Consider the following 17,924-nt stretch of genomic DNA (forward strand, 5'->3'; position numbering starts at 1 on the left):
CAAAAAAACCCAAACAAACAACCCCCCCCCCCCCCCCCCCCCCCGACCTCTGTGTCCATATGCTGAATTTTGCAGAAACATTGCAGAGAGGGCTTAGTGAATAATTCAGGTTCTCTGTATCACCACAGTTACAGGCTAACAAAATTATTAGGATGCCATCTTTGCAGGAATAACTTTTTTGAGTTTCTGTTATTAAAGGGTTAGGTCAGGTTATTTTCAAGTTTGGAAACTAAAATCATTGCTTTAAACCCAGACACTTACTCCCTGGCTACACCCTGGCTTTAAAATGGTTCCACCCTAAACCAGCTTTAGCTCAAAGCTCAGTGTCTGTTTCCTTTCCCCACCCTGCATTCCATTTTCCCCAGGCTCCAAAGCCCTCCTCCTCCTCTTCCTCCTCCCTATGGTAACAGCCCTGATTCTGTTAATCTGCTTTAACTCCAGAGATCAGAGGCACTTCCCCTCTCTTGAGTGCCCTTCTCACTATTTTATTTGTTCCTTGTACCAAGGTTACGCTAGGCTCATCTTTACAGAGATCTCAACCTTTAAAAAAGAAATCTTTTTTCCCCTTTTTTGTTTCTTTACTGAAATTACAAGTGAGAAATCAAGAAGGTTTTAGAATTTTAACATAAAAAAATTCTAATCCTACTTTATAATCATCACTGTTCAGGACTTGCACTTTTCCTATTTAAAGTGCTGCTTTTGCATTAAAACATAGTAAGAATTCATTCTTTAGATGCAGTGTCTAGGAATCAAAACCAAAAACTAACTTTGCTCTATTGGTCTCAGATTTTGTTTGTTTGGGGTTTTTTTTACATTTCTTACAGGCACTTGTTTCAAAAGGTAAATATTTGTTCTGAGGATTTTCAAAGGTTGTAACTCAGCATCCTGTCATATCATGAGTACCTAGTGTTCATATTTAATGTGGTACTTGAATGTTATATTTCTATCCCTTCATGTTTGTGTCTATTCATGTGCAGCAAGAGACTGTCTCTGTACTGAGGAGCAGAAGAGAGTAATATGAGTCCTTTTATTGCATGAGTTATGAGACTTCGAAAAAGAGGTTAAGCTTCCAGTCAACCTTAGTATTTCTAAAGTGGTAGTCTGTTTGAAGTTATTGTACAATTCTCTGCATATTTTGGGGAAACAAGTGTGGCTTAAGGTATTTCTGCACTGCCTAGTCACGCCTGCTCCTGCAAGGACCACTTTATTTATTCCATTTTAGAATATTTTCAAAAACAATCAACTCATCCAATTTAACAATTTCTCTCTTCTTTGAGTGTTTTGTTGTATCTTGTTTTGGTGAAGATCAGTTCATTGACCAGGTTTACTCTGTAGCCCTACAAACAGTTGAGTTGAGGTCACTAACAGGCAGTGGGAGAGCAGGAGCAAGCAGCTGGGTTTGGGGCCAGGAGCTCCTTTTGCTGACGCAGACCACAGGAGAGTATCTCAAGAATTTGATTCAATGTTAGGAAAACAAATATTACAGGAAAGAGATAAAAATTGATTATTTTATTTTCAGATACCTGGAAGAGTGGAGGGAATTTTCCAGTTGTTATTTGCACACTGATTACTGTTTTGAGGAGAACAAAGATGGAGATATACTTCTGCTTTTAGAATTCCACTGCAGAAATATCAATATAAAACCAGGTGGTATTTGCATAGAAAAAGCCTGTTTTATTTTAGAAATACTATTCTAGAGGTATTGAGGAGAATATGTCTGTTGGTAAAACATACATGGTGAACATCCTATGGCTGTAGACTTAAAAACTGTATTCAAGCCTATATGATGAATGCTGCCTTTCAGTTGGCATGAGCTCCCTCTGAGCCCTCCAGAAACAGGAACAGCATTGGAAATTTGCAGTTTTATGCAGGATGGTGTTTTTCAGCAACTCAAATCCCAACAGTGCAGGACAGTGTCCCAGGTCACCCTGCTTTGAGTCATGGTTGAGAAGCTGTAGTAGGACTCAAACCTGGAAGAGGAGGGGTGGGAAAGCGCAGCCTGGGGGAGACCATGTTTTTTATTCCATAAGGATTCACTTAAGATATCTTACAGTCTTTAACATAAAGGCAGTTTTTAACGATCATATATATGTTGTGGTTAAATATCTATGTTTGCCTGATGGTTTCCTCTGTTATGAAATTGGAGCTTATTTTGAATGCTGTGCACATTTATTATATCCATATGTATACTATTATGTTTGTAAAATAGTGCTAATCAAAACCAATATAGCTCATGGCATCACTTCTCTATGTACATATTACAGTATGTGAGAACGCTGGGTTTTGCTTAACAACTGGGAAGTTGTGAAACGCTTTTGAAGGATTTCTATTAGAAAGGAGGGGGGTATCTGAAATACAGTACAAGCTTCAAGGGTATTTTTAGCAGCTGGTAAAAGATTGTCATTTTTCTACCAGTCCAGGTACTCCTTTTTTAATTTTTTTTTTTATTCCCAAGAAAATACACTAGGAAATGAAAGCTTTTTTTTCCCCCCCCTTTCCTGTGAGCTTAAAAATGAATTATGTCTTTTGCACAGAAGGAGACCAAGCCAAATCTTCCTAAACTTCTACAAGAAACACCATCCCTGAAATTTTAGATGAAATCTACTGTCAGGCAGATCTCTATAGATACTTGACACAAACAAACAGGTAGAAGAACCTCAGAAAATTAAGTCTTTGATTTCACCTAAGTTTTTTCCGGAAGAGTTCGGCTCAGGTCATAATTTGGCAGTGTCCTTGAAAGAAAAGCTGAGTTTTAAGTGGCTCCCACTTTCCCTTAGTACTTAATTGCACCCCTACTTAATTGCACCCCTACGCTCTGCTGCAGTTGTTCTGTGAAAATGTCTGTACAACTGTGTAGTGAACCGGATTGGGGAACTGATCAGGGTTTAAAAATAACTTTTTTTAATAAACCAGTTTATTTTTAACATATTGGTTCCTGTCTCAAGTTCACCTCACAACTATACATGTAGTCTTGGTACAACTGAGGGAGTAGCAGGGGAGGATGCAGGAATGAGCATTTGGGATGGGAGAAGTGCTGATGTTGGGACCTCTTCCCTCACCCCCCTCTGGCCTTTCTGCTTGTCACGCTGTAAACAAAAAAAATATTACATTTGCCACCACGCTAAAAATTATCCAGCTGTGTGCAGGAGATCTGAAACAACTACCCCAGAAAGCACAATGCCTGCTTCCATCACAGGTAGCTTCCAGGGCCAATGCCATTTACTTTGTTCATTAGCAACTTGGGTGGTGGATGGGGTGAACCCTCAGCAAGTTGTTGGATGACGCCAGACTGGGCGGAATGATTTGCTGGAAGGCAGTGGTGCCAGACGCAGCATGAATTCAACAAAGACAAATGTGAAGTCCTGCATGTGGGACAGAATAACCCCATGCACCAGTGCGGGTTGGCAGACAAGGAGTGAGAAAGCAGCTTTGCAGAAAACGTGTTCTGGTGGGTAACGAGCTGAAGAGGGTCTGCATGCCCTCGCAGCAGCGAAGGCTGGCTGCGTGCTCAGTTGCCTTACAAAGAGCGTACCTAGCATGTCAAGGAAATCGAGACCACGTTTGGGGTACAGGATCCAGTTTGGGGATCTCCAGGACAAGAAGGACTTTGACAAGCTTGAGCAAGCCCAGCTGAGACCATGAAGATGATGTGTATGAGGAGAGGCTGAGACAGCTTGGTTTAACCTTGAAGAAGAGAAGGGAGGTGGAGGGTTTGTCCAGAGCCAGACCCTTCTCAGATGTGTATGGAGAAAGGATGAGAGGTGATGGACACAAGTTACAGGATGGGAAATTCTCATGGGGTAAAAGGAGGAAATTCTTCACAGAATGGTCAGATGATGGGGGAAGGGCCCAGAGAAGTTGTGGTATCTCTCTCCTCGTAAATACTCAGGCCTGTACAAGGCCCTGAGCAACAGGATCTAACTCTAAAAGTAGCCCTGAAGTCACTTCAATCTAATTTATTCTACGATTCTTAAAAATGGATGCAGGTAATACAGCAGTAACGCTGTCTCGAGTCAGGACAGCTACACGCTAGCTGTCTGTTGGTGACACTGCTTAAGATGTAATTCCAGTTGCTGTTGTTTTCAAACTGTACTTTCCTTGATGCTTGCCTTTCTGTTCCCGACAGCAGCACTGATGTGCCTGAAAGTTTGTCTTTCCTTCCCTTCACCTTTCTAGCCTAACTTATGTAAAGAAAGGATATTATCTCCCCCTATAAACTTTGCTGTGGGGTTTTATTCTTACAGGTTCTTTGTTCTTTACATGGCTTTGTTCTTACATGTGTTAAAAAGAAAATGCCAGCCCTGCTTCACATTTGCCTATGGGAGGGAAAGTATTTGGTGGACTTAGCTGGGCTTCTACTGTTTATGACTGTCAAGTGTTTTTTATAAATAAGAGTAGGATATAAGATTATCCAGCGTTTCTTTAATTAGCTCCAGATAGTTGTGGGATCTTGCTGTCACCCCTAGCTTTGGCAAGGGTCCACAAAATGCAAGCAGCCAGCGACTTTGGCTGGGTTTAGTTGATGGTGTTACTGATGTTGGGTTAAAAGGGTGCTGGTGAAACCGGCAGGACGATGGCGTTCGTTCTGCTGAAGCACCTACAAGCTTAAGTTGTGCCAAAACACTTGCCGCAGCTGTGTGGTTGGGTGAGCTGTGCAGAAAGGGTAAGGACACTTTCTGTGACAGGAGGTGGCTTGAATTGCCGTTGTCTTTGGAGGTTGTGGGGACTTGTACAGATCCGATGAGTTTACTCCAGGTGCTGAGCAGTGATAACCTCCCGTTCAAAAAGGCATGCTTGGAGCAATGGCTCATGCTGTGTGAAAAAGCACTAAATTTGAGGGGAGTTGAGGAGAGGTTGAAGGGCTCCTAAAAGCTTCCTGAAATTTGCCAGGGTGATAGAACTTAAAGAAACTGGCTTAAAGCTTTGGCTGTAAATGATAAGCTAAATACTGTTGCATTCCTTTCAAGGGCTGCCTTATTTGCTGGCTGACTTCCCCCACCTTGCTGGCGGTTGGGTCACTTTGATTAGGTAGGCAGTCACTTGATGATGCGTGTCATGCGACCTCATCATCCTGGAAACTCGGAAGACCAAGGGAGAAGCATTACTGCTTTGTATTTCTGCCAAACAGAACGGGACTTTGAAGAGCAGATGACAGACTGCTTGGATTGCCTCTTGCCTTGAGACTGTAATGAAAAGAGCAATATTGAGGAATAGCGACCTGGCAAAACGTTGCCTTTAGTTCTTGGGGAAGAGCTTGTTTCTGCTTTCAAGTTTCTGGCAGCAGATGTAATCTTGTATGGCTTTTATTCACACCTTTCTCTCTTCTCAGGGGTTTAGTCCTCTGGCTACAGATTTCTAGAAGGTATTCAACTATGTACATGAGAGCAGGAATAGAAGTTGAAAGAGGGAAAAATGATTGAAAAAACAAATTATGAAAGAGAATAATAGGATTGGGAGTCTGGGGAACAACAGAAAGCACCACTGGGGGTTTAATGAGAAGGTAAAAACACAATACAAACAAGAAATAAGTGGTGTGAGAAAAACAGACGCTGAGGAGGTAGTTTGGTAACAGCTGAGTTTAAACTGTAATGGGGAAAAATGACTGAAGCAGAGAGAAGAAAAAAAATTTGTGTATTAAAGCCATGGATGGACTGTATTCAAATGGATTCTTTAAAATGGAGAAGCTTTTCCTTGGTCTTTCTGAAATGGCACATGTATTTTTTTCAGTTGTTTGCCTAGATTTAATGCTTTATATTGTCAGTTTTCTCCTAGATCTTGTAAAACAATTTATCACATTAACATTTCATTCAGATATTTCTATAAGTTGCATCACCTTTATTTCTGCCTTAGCCCTTCCCAAGGGGCTAATGTCTGTAGTACTTCTTGATTTTCTGACTAGTACAACTTGGTTTTCTCATACCTGGGTTTGTGACAGGAGCTCAGTTTATATGACTTTCAGTCTTTTTTTCTTTTCTCTCTCTCTTTTTTTTTTTTTTTTTTTTTTTTTTTTAAGGTAGTAGTGGCATGCCTGCTGATAAATGGGATTTCTGATCTGGATTTGGGCTTCGCGTGGTGTAGCAAAATGAATGAGTTTCCTGTGGCTGTACTTCCCTTGCAGAGCAAGCATACAGTTCGGTTTTGTTTTGCCCAAGCATAAACGTCTGCGCAGTAGCCACGCTGTGTGCATTCGGGATGTTGTACTGCTCCTCTTGTACTGGCATGAGCGTTATTCCTGTTTATAGATCTGTTAAAGCCTGTGGTTGGGAATGAAGGGTGTTTTGCCGTGCTGTGCTCAGCTGGGATGTGTGATCTCTGCGAGAAGGTGCTTATAATTGGGCTTCCTATATTCCTTTGACATTAGGCTTTCACGTGTAGGTAAGAACTTTACCAGTTAAATGTTGCTTTTGCAGTTTCAGAGATGCATGGAAATACTGTTGCCAAAATTGTAAAAAGGTGGGCCCTGTGTTTTATTTGAAAATATAAAAAAATAATTAAAAAATATTCATCCAAGTCAACAAACTAATAAAGCTTTTCTAAAGCTTCTGTGTTTTGGGAAGTAGGCTAGTGTAATAGAATAACTGCAAAATAATTATTTGCTAAAGAGACTAATGAGCTCAGTTTTTTAGAGCAGCATTAATCCCATGTTTAGCTTGCTGCCCCGATCGGGATTTCCTGCGAGCGGTGCCTGGAATCCATGCAGTCGCAGGGACTGTCTCAGCAGTGTGAAAAATGAGATGTGGAGCAGTTGGATGGAGAGCTCAGGCTGCCACGTGACCCGCTGCCTTGAATAATTGCAAAATAGAAGCTCATTTACTAAAGCTTGGTTTACGTACTGTTGAAGCACTGTAGTAAACAGTTTAGATTACTGGGAAGTGACGGATACTTTTGATTCATATAATTCTTTGGCTAAATCTTGTTAAAAGACACTGTATTCTAGAGAAGAGAGAAGTGGTTTTCGAGGCGCTGTGAAGAGGAACTTCATGCATTTTTGGGTTTTGGTGTACTGAGAGTACTTTAGTACTTATGTGACTAAGTGGATATTTATTTTGCCGTAATGCGTATTTGATTAGGTTACATCAGCTATAAATACTGGAAGCTCTAAAGCCTCTATTTCACTGTCTGTCTCTAATCTTGGCTTTTGAGGAACATTTAATGTCTTGTTGTGGTTACAATTAATCTGCGTGTGTTTTAGCAATTAGTGTTTATGTGCAGCAGGCAGCAACAGATTCTGGCAACTGTCAATCAGCATCTGTAATTGGCTATGAAAAAGGACAGGAGAAAACGCAAGGTGATTTACTGCCTGCCCGGTTATTTGGCAACACCGTTCCATTGACAAACACCCTTTCTGGCCCAAGTTATTTGCTGTGATTTGCTGCATAGGCGGTGAAGAGCAGAGGAATAGCGGTATTACCATGGCTTTGATTTGATAAAGCTGTCTGTTACATTACTAGTTTAATGGCCTAGAATTTACTTTCTTCGCCACCTTTTCTAGCAGCTGCTGTTTTTTAAACTCTTGTAATTTCCCTTCCTGTGGAAATGTTTGTTTTTAAAACAAACTTCATTATCATCTAGAAAAATGCGTATACCTATTACCTGCTCACTCAGTAACAGAGGGATGATAAAATATATAAAAATTCAAAGCAATTTAATTCTTCTGCTTGGCTAAGATTTAATAAAACTGATCGTGTGAGATTATACAAGCAAAACACAGATGGGGGAGGGAGAATGGTTTGTTTTAAAGAGAGAGAGAGCATCTCTAACAGTTCATAGTTGCGGCTGCTGTGTTTGTGGCCCCTGGCCTCGGGTATTCCTTACATCTCTGGGGTGTAGGAGTACTCTGCTAATGATCATTTTTTCCTTATTGTTTGGTTTGAGGTTTTTTTGGTTTTTTAAAGGAAGCGGAAAAACTTAACAGTAAAAGGTACTGGTAGTACAGTAGAGCTTGGTAAAGTGAATCTGAACATGTTAAGGAATCTGCCGTACCCTGGGCTGGGACCGGGAAATTCACTGATTGATCTGGCTCTGCGGGCTGGACACTTTGAGCAAGTCACCATGTCTTTCTCTGGCAGTTACCACCTGTAAAAGGGAGATAAAAATAATGATCTTCCTTTAGCTGTTTTCCAGGTTACAGGAGGTAGGCAGTGTACCAGCGTCCTCATTAGCATTTTTTTAATGAGGGTATGCAGATTGATGTCTTGCCCTGGTTTGAAGTTGTTGAACATTACAACCGAGTGTTAATGTGCCACACTCTTCCTCTTCCCTTCTCGTGAGCTCTGCTGCTGTGAAACCTTCTGTACAGGAATAAGTTTATTGCTGTGGTGTATATGGACAACACCTGAATTCCTTGCCCTGAGAAGTGCAAGATGAATTTGTGAAAGCAGCTGAGTATTTTGTACATGTCATACCACTATTTTGTACTGTTAATAGTTGCCTCTTGCATTAAGTAGATTTAAACATGTTTTGAATTAGGAGGCAATAAAAGGTTCAGGATCTGCAAAACAGCTTTTTTCCATCTGATCGCTCATTATCAATGCCTTCTCTTTGGATTTGGATTTTTTTCCGTCTATGTCGTGATAGTACAAATGCTACAAAGGCATCCATTTGTTGGGAAGCCTTAGCCCTGTTTGCCAGGTACTCGACTAGGTTTTGAGCATGTCAGCTGTGTTCTGCTGCTGCAGATCCTGGAGTAGGTAATTGCAGTTTGTTTTACACACTTTATAAATGGGGTAACAGCCCTTTTTGTAGATAATTTTTTGTTTCGTGTGAAGAATAGGGAGGACTATAAGAGTCACTTTCCTTTACATAAAAATACATAAATTATTTAAGACTATAAAAGAGTCAAAGTTCAAACAAGAGAGAATCTTTAACTAGAACTCCCTCAAAATACAAAAATAAACAGTGTTTTTGCAGGGAGGAATTAACTTTATCATAGTTTTTTTTCATTTTTATTTGGGTTCACTAATTGATGTTTTTGTTAATAGTCTGTTATGTTTTTATACAGCTTCTTTGTAGCTACCTGTTGTCAAGTAGCTAATCTGTGTCCTTGTTTTTTGTTTTTAACAAAAAATGTGTATTTTTCAGGTAAGTGATCCCAAGGGATTTATACTAATTCGCAGTCCACTATTGTAAACTATTTATTATTGGAGTTTTTCAAAACTTTCATCATCGAGAAGAAATGAAAGAATGAACATTTGGACTACCAGAGGAAGACTGTGGAAAAAACAGTACTTAAACATTTGAACGTAATTTCAGTACTAGCAGACTATCCTGGAATCTTAGTTTTAAATAAAAAAATAAATGAGGTTTTATCCAGTTACTTGGTTGTGGGGAGGTTGTACACGTCTCATTCCCTTCATAGCACGTGGTGCTGAAGTTGAGACCTGTTGATGGGGCAGAAGTGAAGGGTGCAGATGGGTGCAGGCTGGAAGAACAGAAACCCCCAGCTGTGGGGTGGGTGCGCTTTCTATCAAGCCTCTGAATGGCCAAGTTAATCTTCAGACTTTTGGAAGAGGGGAGGTGAGAAACGACACTCACGTGAAAAGTGCCAATAAGGCCAAAATAGGCGGTGATAAGTTCTCAGTTATTTGGACCCATGGTTGGACAGGCACGCATGGTCGGTGTGCCGCATCTCAGGAATTTGTTGGCGTCTCTGACGGCTTCTTTCGTCACGCAGGTGCTGATGTGACAGTAACAGAGCCCAGCAGCTCTGACAGCAGAGTGGAGCGATCGGACCCGTACGCGAATGTCGACGAAGCCCTCATCGGTGGGGAAGCCAGCTACATCTCTCAGCCCCTGACTCCGGAGAAGGAGGATGCACTCCAGGCTGCCACCGTCGCCAACCTGCGAGCAGCTCTCATGAGTAAGAACAGTTTGCTGTCTCTGAAAGCCGACATGCTGGGAGAGGATAGTTCTCTGCTGTTTGAGTACTTACCCAAAGGCACGCATTCTCTCTCTCGTAAGTTTGTGTTTTTATATTTTTTGTTTATTGACACTTTAAGTGAAATCTTTAGCGAGAAGAAAATACTGTCTCATTTATTACTACTGATGTGTTTATATCCAGTTTCAAGTCCTGCTTAATCCCACTTTCCATAAAATTTGGAAACCTGTGTCTGGTACTGATCCAGCTTTAATGTTAACTGCTGAAGCCATGGAAGAAAGTATTTAGTGTGTATGTATGTAGTGCTTGTCCTCAAATGTCTGTTTTGCTTGTTTGCGAAATGGTACTTACAGGCAACATAACAAAGTGTTTGAGTCCTTATGGTAAAAGAGGTAGCTCCAAAGGTTTTGAATCCAAAATTGACTAATGTTGAAAGGGTTGACTGTTGCTCCTGTGTCTGTTGAAACAGTTGTGATTTTGTAGATCGTTTGATCTTTACTTCTTGCTGTTTACTTTTAGACCTCTCTCTAAGTAATGAGCAGCTCTTGATTGTTTTGTTATACTCGTGCATGGAAACGAATGTTTTTCTACTGATGATCTGTTGGAGACAGCTGATGTGTACCATTATGTGTGGACAGCTTATTTTTCAACATACGTTTGTATTTTCTTCATTGCAATCGTAAAATAGTTTGATTCTGTAGTGCACAAAGAAAGAAAAATTATTAATGCTGTATTTTAATAATACTCTCAGAAGACGGGGATATAATTTGTGACATAAAATAGAGCAAGCAGTGGCTTTGTGAGTACTACGTGTTAGTTTCCAGCAGAAAAGGTTTATTTTAATCAATACTGAGAAAATTGACCAATTAAATAGAATGAAAAGTTCACTTAGGATATCTATTATTTTATTTTGTTTTTACTTTCCTCAATGGCAAAAGATAGATAACTTCTAATGGTCACTTCAGTTGTATGATAAAGGGAAGTAACTGCACAACATAATGTCAGTCTTAGTATCTCTTTTTGCTTCTTATGTCTGAAGAGTAAAATTACTTAAAAAAAAAAAACTTTCAAAGTTTAGAGAGAAAAAGTAAAATTTTTGTACTTTATTCTGTAGCTTAAATGTTTGGGGGAGTTGCTAATGCAATATTCTTGTTTCTTCCACAGTAGTTAGCTTACTGAATGATCTCCAATTAAATCAGATTTAGATGGTTCAAACTAGGCTCCTGGGTTGCAAATCCCTTCATTGCAATGAAATAGCAAAGATCCTGTGCGGCAGTTCAATCGCCGGGCTTGCGTGCAGTGAGAAGAGTGCCCTCAGCTGGCACCGGGACGGGTGGGAGCATAGATGGATGCACGGCTGCGAGGGTGATTTATGCACCACGTGTTCCGATCTGTGACTCGTGACAGGTGAAATCAGCAGTTTCATCTTCTGTCATGATAAACTGTAATAATGATGGGGCTGCCCTCTATCCATCATCCTTCTCTTGGTTGGAGGATTTTACTTAAAAGATGAAGGACCACTTGGTGTAAAGACAAATGAGTATAAGGCAGTGAGAAATTTGGGCTAGAAATTAGAGATTGCCTACCCAGCTGAGAAGTGGAGTTTGGGAACAGGCGTGGTGTAGGCAGAAGACCAACTGGGTTTAAAGTAAAGATTGATACATTTAGAAAAGGGGGGAAATGATAGCTCATTGAGGGGTGCGATGACTCAGGAGGTCCTTCCAGCCTGTATTTGAGGTCCCTGTTTTCCAGTCCTCTCACTATTACTTGAATTTCATTCAGCTAAGCTTCAATTATCTCATCTTTATGGAAGCAAAGTGAATTGCGTAAGACAAAAAGAAGACTGCTCACTTGGTCTGTAGCTCTCACACCAGTAAGTAGATGTGGCTGTGGCCTGGTAAGAGGATTTTTACAGAAGCAGGGAGTTAAAGAACGTATTTTTCTTTCATCTTATTCAGATTCATAGGTAACGATTTATTTTAATCACTTGAAAAAGATGTTCTGATATAAGACTCGCTTGCTTTTAAGTGGTCGTTACTGAATACAATAGGACATCAAGTTTAATGAGAATTTTCAGTGTATAAAAGGACAGTAAAGCAAGTGGTAAGACGGTTCTGGAGATCTAAAAGCACAATCTAGGTTGGTGCTAGCTTTGTAGGTGTTTTTCACATTTTTCTTCAAACACAATTTGAGGATGTTGAGTCATTTCAAGTCCTGGGTTATATTAAAAAAAAAGGGGGGGGGGCAGGGGGAGTAGGCAGGAGCACAGTGAAAAGAAATTTTTAAATTATTTTTTTTAAAACCAAAACCAGTGCAGTTTTTCATCTGTCTGATTTGAAAAGGAAACACACTAATTTCAAGAATTTTAAGTGATCAGTCTCTCTTAAGTTTAAAAAATGTGAAGCGTGTTTTTAATCTTGACTGCTATCACTGGATTGTCTTTGTATTCTCTTATGAAGCACTACAGTAAGTAACTGACTCAAGGAACAGTGTTCACGTTTATTTTTCTTTTCTGGAGGAAAAGACTTAATGGAGGTGAACAGATCCAAAGAGTATATTATACATACTTAAAATTCTGGTGAGCTGTTTCTAAAGGGAAAATTACTCTCCAAGTTACTGCATACATTACAAGTTTTAATTTTTTCTTCCATATAGTTCATTTTACCCTGTGTTCTTTTTTCCTAATTCATTGCATATTGTAACAATCGTACGAGGTGCGAAATTACTTAACATTGAGCTGATGGAAAATGAAGCCTGGGATGTGTGGGGGGTGTTGTATCACTATGATGTAGTCAAACATAAGTACAGCATTTCTGAAGTTAACCAGTTCAAACTAATTTAAAATCAGAAGGGAAAATTTAAATACCTTGCCATTTGGGTAACACAGTTGCCAGATGACCTGGAGCTGAAGGGCTCTGAGAATTTGACATTCATGGTGTATGATCAAGATTGACGTTGTTATATGCTTGTCAGAAACCTAAAGAACATGCGGGTTTTGCAGCAAAAAAGTACGTGAGAGTTATTCATGGGTAACACTGAGGTCGTCTTGGGATCTGTTAGTTAGTGAACCTGCATAGTTTGTTGTTGGGGATGTCTTCCAGATAAGACGTTACAAGAGGTTCAGTTTTCCTCGTCTTTACATGTTTTCATGGTTTGTCTGTAAAAGCAGGTTATTCTTCACTGATTTCCAGTTTCAGCAGCACTGTTCTACTGAGCTCCTTGGTTAATAATGCATGTCTTATTTCATTTATGATACTGAACTTTGGTAGCAGTTCCGTGCGGTTACACCACATCTCCAAAAGTCTCAGAGGCTTTTGTTGACTCTTTTTAGCTGGTTTTGCCAAGTATAATTAAGAGAATGAGAATTTTAATATTCATTAGAAAATGAGTTGGTTAATTTACATCCTTGTTTTGTCATTAAAGAAACAAAAAGTCAGGAAACTTTCAGATTTTGGGGTGACTGACTCCCTTAAAGGGCGACTATTCCATGTTTTCAGAATAGTACATTGCATACTTTTTTATATGTCTAAGTTTGGCTTTTCCTGTTTACCCTGTTGCAACTGAAACTGTTTATAGAAGCAATTCCTATGAAGCTTGCTGTCCAAGTGATTACATGGTACACAGAGCCCTTTTCTTTTGGGCAAACCAGCTAATACGTTATTTTTAGTTAGTGGTTCATTGGAGCCAATAATTTATACTTGCACTGGATTTTAAAGGAATACATTTTACATAGTGGTCGACTTTCCCAAGAGGGAGTTAAAGGTATTCAGTTTAGCATGGAATTTTTGTACATAAAACGAAGATTTAGGGGAGAATGGATGCAATTTTAAATGAGATATAATAACCTTTGCCTTTCTCTTTTCCACAATAGTTTACTGTCCAGCTGTTAGAGAATACTATATTCATATAAATACTGCTAAACCAGTGCATCATCTTTCATAGGCAAAGCTGACTGAAGGAAAGTGCTTTTGATTTCTGATTTAGAAGTTAAAATACTTTTCATTAAAATAATTCCAATACAAATTTAGGAAGGAAAAGGGTTTCTCACAGTACTAGTCAGAGTGGGACAAGACGTAAATTGAGGTGCTGTTTGCGTTCTCGTGTACAAAGTATGGGGCGTTTCTGTGGGTTTGTCTTCTTGTGTTACTTGCAGTTATGGAAACCAAATAAATATTAATTATTGTTCTAAAAATCATCTTTGTACTTTGTTGTGTTGTACATCTTTGTGGCTCGTGTTGGATGATTGAGTTTATTGTTTCTCCTTCCTCTATTTCGCTGCTCATTCAGTAGCCTTAACTTTTGCTTTAACCCAGAGATGCCTCTAAGTTGTCCGTGGTCACCGTGTGTAGCTTCAATGGAAACAGGGCAGTTTGAATCAGTTTGGGATGTTCAGGGGCAAAAAAGGAATGTGTGGATGTCTAGGCAGGAATACTGCTATGGACCTGGAGAGCTGGATTCCTGGTAACAGTGTCTAATGGGACATACTGATGAATTCGCTCCCCCCCCCCCCCATTTTTTCCTATCCTGAATTTACGGGGTTTTAGCATTTTGTTGTCCTGCCTTTAAATTGTAACAGCAATAGATGAGCACCACTAGAATGAAAACTTGAAGTATTGTTATCACACTTGAATAGAGTTAACTAAGTTGTGAAAGATTTTAGTCTGCGATCAAAGCGGAGGAAGGTAAATCAAACACCCAGCTTGTGGCACAAGAGCAGAATTTCCTTTGATAGCTGATAAAAAGTTAAGTTTGGGATTGTTCGCATTTAGAAACCTTTGTACGGTTTCACTCAAATGCTTTGTTGTGACCCAGATCACAGTGTATTGTGTTCGGACATAGTATAAACTTTGACTTGTTATTTGTAGCTGCATTAAAGAGTGTGTGTTTTATATCTGTAAAGGTTTCAATCAGACTCTTTTGTGTTAGAAATAAAAAAGCCTTTAGGGCATAGAGTGTTTTCAGTATGAATTTGTTTACTTTTATGCCTTATTTGCTTCTGATTTCACCTGCTTGCTTTTCAAAAATAATGACCTGTTCAATATGTCATTCCAATATTCAGTCAAGGTGTTTGTTACAGTTCGTTTAACAGCTTGTAATGTACGCTGATCTTGATTACACAGTCTTTATTTGTACGTAGATTTGTCATTGATTATCAGTGCAGTTTCTGGAATATTGTTTACCATTTGGCTGTTGCTACAGTGTAGTCAAGACGGTACGGTTCTGCTTTGGCCGGACAAATAATGTTCTCCTTTTGAACTTACGGTGGATTTTTAGAATGTAACGACTGTTAGGTATAATTGAATAGTTTTGTACAAATATTTGAACTTCTATGCTTGCTAACTATAGAATTAAAAGAATACTTTTTCCCATCTTTTGTAAAGCACTTTGAGATCAAGGACTGACAGTACTATATTAAATAAAATAGCGTGGTCAAATCTGGAGATCTGAAGCTTTGACGTAAATTTTCAAGAAAGCTAGTAGTAGAATAAAGTTTGTGTGTACGTTACTTGAAGATTGAAATGTACGTGTTTGAAATGGTGCTTCTCCAAAGAGGTGTCTCTCAGAAATGTGATTGCTCTGGATATTTGTGCTGCACTGCGCTTCTTTCTCCCGACGGACTCTTTAGTGACCGTGCCATGCGATGTAACTCCACTACATACACCACGCGCAGACGAGGCATTTTGGGTGGGGAGGCTAGTTTTTAAAAAAACCAAACAAAAAAAGCCTGGCATCACTGTCCTGCTGCATTCCCTCCCACTGACGGAAGATAAGCTGCGAGTGCTGGTGCGCTGCCTTTGCAAAGGCCTTTTTTAAAACCACCAGCTGGTGCTAGTTCACGTGGGTGAGATTCGTTTCCTGTGTTCCCCAGGGCCTGGCACCAACTTGAATCGTTCAAGGGGCGAATGTGATGGCAAAGTGGAAGCACCATCTCCCCCGCTGCCTTCATCACACCTTGCCACTCAGAGCCCCCCTGAGATCTGCTCTTCTGGTGAAATGTCACCAGAAACCATGATAAAAGGAGAGGTGCCTTCCTCAACCCAGGTAAGATCGTGGGGAAAAATGCAAAGAAATTTAAATCCAAAGGTATCTGTTTAATCAAATTTTCCCCAGTTAGGAGTACCTTGAAAGACCATAATGCCTCATACTTTGCTCTGTTAGCTTTTTTTTTTTTTTTTTTTTTTTTAAATACAGGTTATTTTAAAACTAGTCTGTTGAGGTCAGGGCTGGTGTTGTCCTAATTTTAGCTTTTCTGCCTTACCTCAACAGCATTTGCATTCAAAAAACTATTTTTTTTTTTCAAGTATACATGCTCTTTTTATTGTAAATCCCTTTGTCCGCAAGACATTACATACAAGAATATAATTATGGCATAAAGGTGGCTGAGACCGCGGCTATCCATTGCCCATTTCTGGCATTTTGCATTTGGGTTTCTTTGTAACTGTCTAAATTCAGATAGAAGCAGGCTGGCTTTCTGTATTACAGGAGTTTGACATAAAATCCATAGCTTTCTGTGGCATTTCTTAATATTTTTGAATGATACTTTAGTTTCATTAAACAAATGGGTAGAAACACAGATTTTCCTTTGCAGCCACCTTAGAGCAAAATGAGCTGCTCAGAACGGCTGGTAGCCGCTTGCCCAGTCTCCAGCAGACCTGCCCAGGCTGCATCATGCCTCTGCCTCATAGAGGGTTGCCATCTGCCGCACACTGGCATATTGCAAATGGTTTATGAAAAAAAAAAAAAAAGTCAGCTTTTATTTGTAATTTGGATCAGCAGTGCCAGAGCGCGTTGCATAAAGGGAACTACGCAGAAGGTGTTTGTTTTCTATGGGCTTTTCTATGTGGAAAAAAAAAAAAAAAAAGTAGCTATGTAGGGCTAAGGGAAAATTTTCCAGTTCTGTTGTATCTGCTAGAAATTTTCTATCCAGTGTTTCCCATTGGCCTGAGTGGGAGCTACAGATGCTTAGTGAGACTGGAAACCGAGTAGTTACCCAGGACCTTAAATAGGCGTGTTGATTACTGTCTTCAAAACACCCAATCTTGCAAAATATGGCCCAGTTAACTTAGCTGCTTTGACAGTGAAAGCTTTGTAAAGGCAGATAGGGTTGCCAAGTCAAATAGTGAGCCTCACTTGAAGAAAGGGTGAAAGCAATGTTAAGATGGGAGTCTGAGCACTAACTACAAAGATGTGTTCTTGTAAATGCTTGCCTTAACTTAAGTCTGCTTTTCATTTGCAGGCCACTTATGATGGATTTTTAGCACTTTGGCAGTTTGATAACTCTGATTCAGGTAAGTAGAGAGAAAAATATGGGTTTTTTTAAACTATCATTCTTTTATACTAGAAGACACTGATTTGTATGTGTGTATGTGTATTTCTATTTTAGATACAAGTTTCTTGAGATCTGAAGACATGGACATAACCACTGATGGCCTGTTCCTGGATTCAGCCCTAGCCAAGAGGCTGACCTGTGGTTTCTGCAGGAGGGTTTTCCAGCGTGCTGAAGAGCTGAAGGAGCACATCCACGAGCACGCGTTCTCCGTGCTTCTCCCATTCGACTTGGTTGACTGCTCCCGGCCTGGCCTTGCTGACAGCATGCCTCCTGGCCATCTCGCCCGCTTCCAGTGCTCCAAATGCCCCGCGAGCTTCACTCTGAAATCAAACATGGATCGGCACGAAAAGACCATCCACTTCAACTGTAAGAAGATGCGATGTCCTAACTGTGCCAAGCTGTTTCGAGACAAGACAGACTTAAACCGGCATCTTATGTCTGTGCACTCGAACGAGCGTACTTTTGTCTGTCTCTTCTGTGGCAAGGGCTTTGGTACACAGAAGAACCTCACTAACCACGTGAAAGCGTGTTACCTGGGCTCTGCCCAGCTGGGCGGGTTGGAGCTTTTGGACAGTGTAGGACAAAACGAGGATCTTGAGGATGCGTAGCTACTGTTGCGAATATGAGACACTTCTTTTAAACTAAGAAAAGCAAATTGTTCCATTGTTGTCGTGCTGCAAATAAACATATCGCAGGTGTAATGTAATAGAGTAACCT

The 17,924-nt window shown here is 40.1% G+C and overlaps 1 protein-coding gene across 5 annotated transcripts in view; it reads left to right on the top strand.

Annotated features, from left to right (window-relative positions):
• The window catches only part of ZBTB46 (zinc finger and BTB domain containing 46), a 56,024-nt gene that overhangs the window by 26,153 nt on the left and 11,947 nt on the right, over window positions 1-17,924 (top strand). For 4 of the 5 annotated variants that reach the window (XM_049817134.1, XM_049817136.1, XM_049817133.1 and 1 more), the window contains 4 exons: window positions 9,674-9,955; window positions 15,747-15,919; window positions 17,115-17,166; window positions 17,262-17,573. In XM_049817134.1, the coding sequence (XP_049673091.1) occupies window positions 9,674-9,955; window positions 15,747-15,919; window positions 17,115-17,166; window positions 17,262-17,573 (819 nt within the window). The remainder of the gene's footprint in view (window positions 1-9,673; window positions 9,956-15,746; window positions 15,920-17,114; window positions 17,167-17,261; window positions 17,574-17,924) is intronic. The other variant, XM_049817137.1, reaches the window with a different exon arrangement.

Source organism: Accipiter gentilis, chromosome 14, assembly GCF_929443795.1.
Source record: "Accipiter gentilis chromosome 14, bAccGen1.1, whole genome shotgun sequence".
NCBI classification, from domain to species: Eukaryota; Metazoa; Chordata; class Aves; order Accipitriformes; family Accipitridae; genus Astur; species Astur gentilis.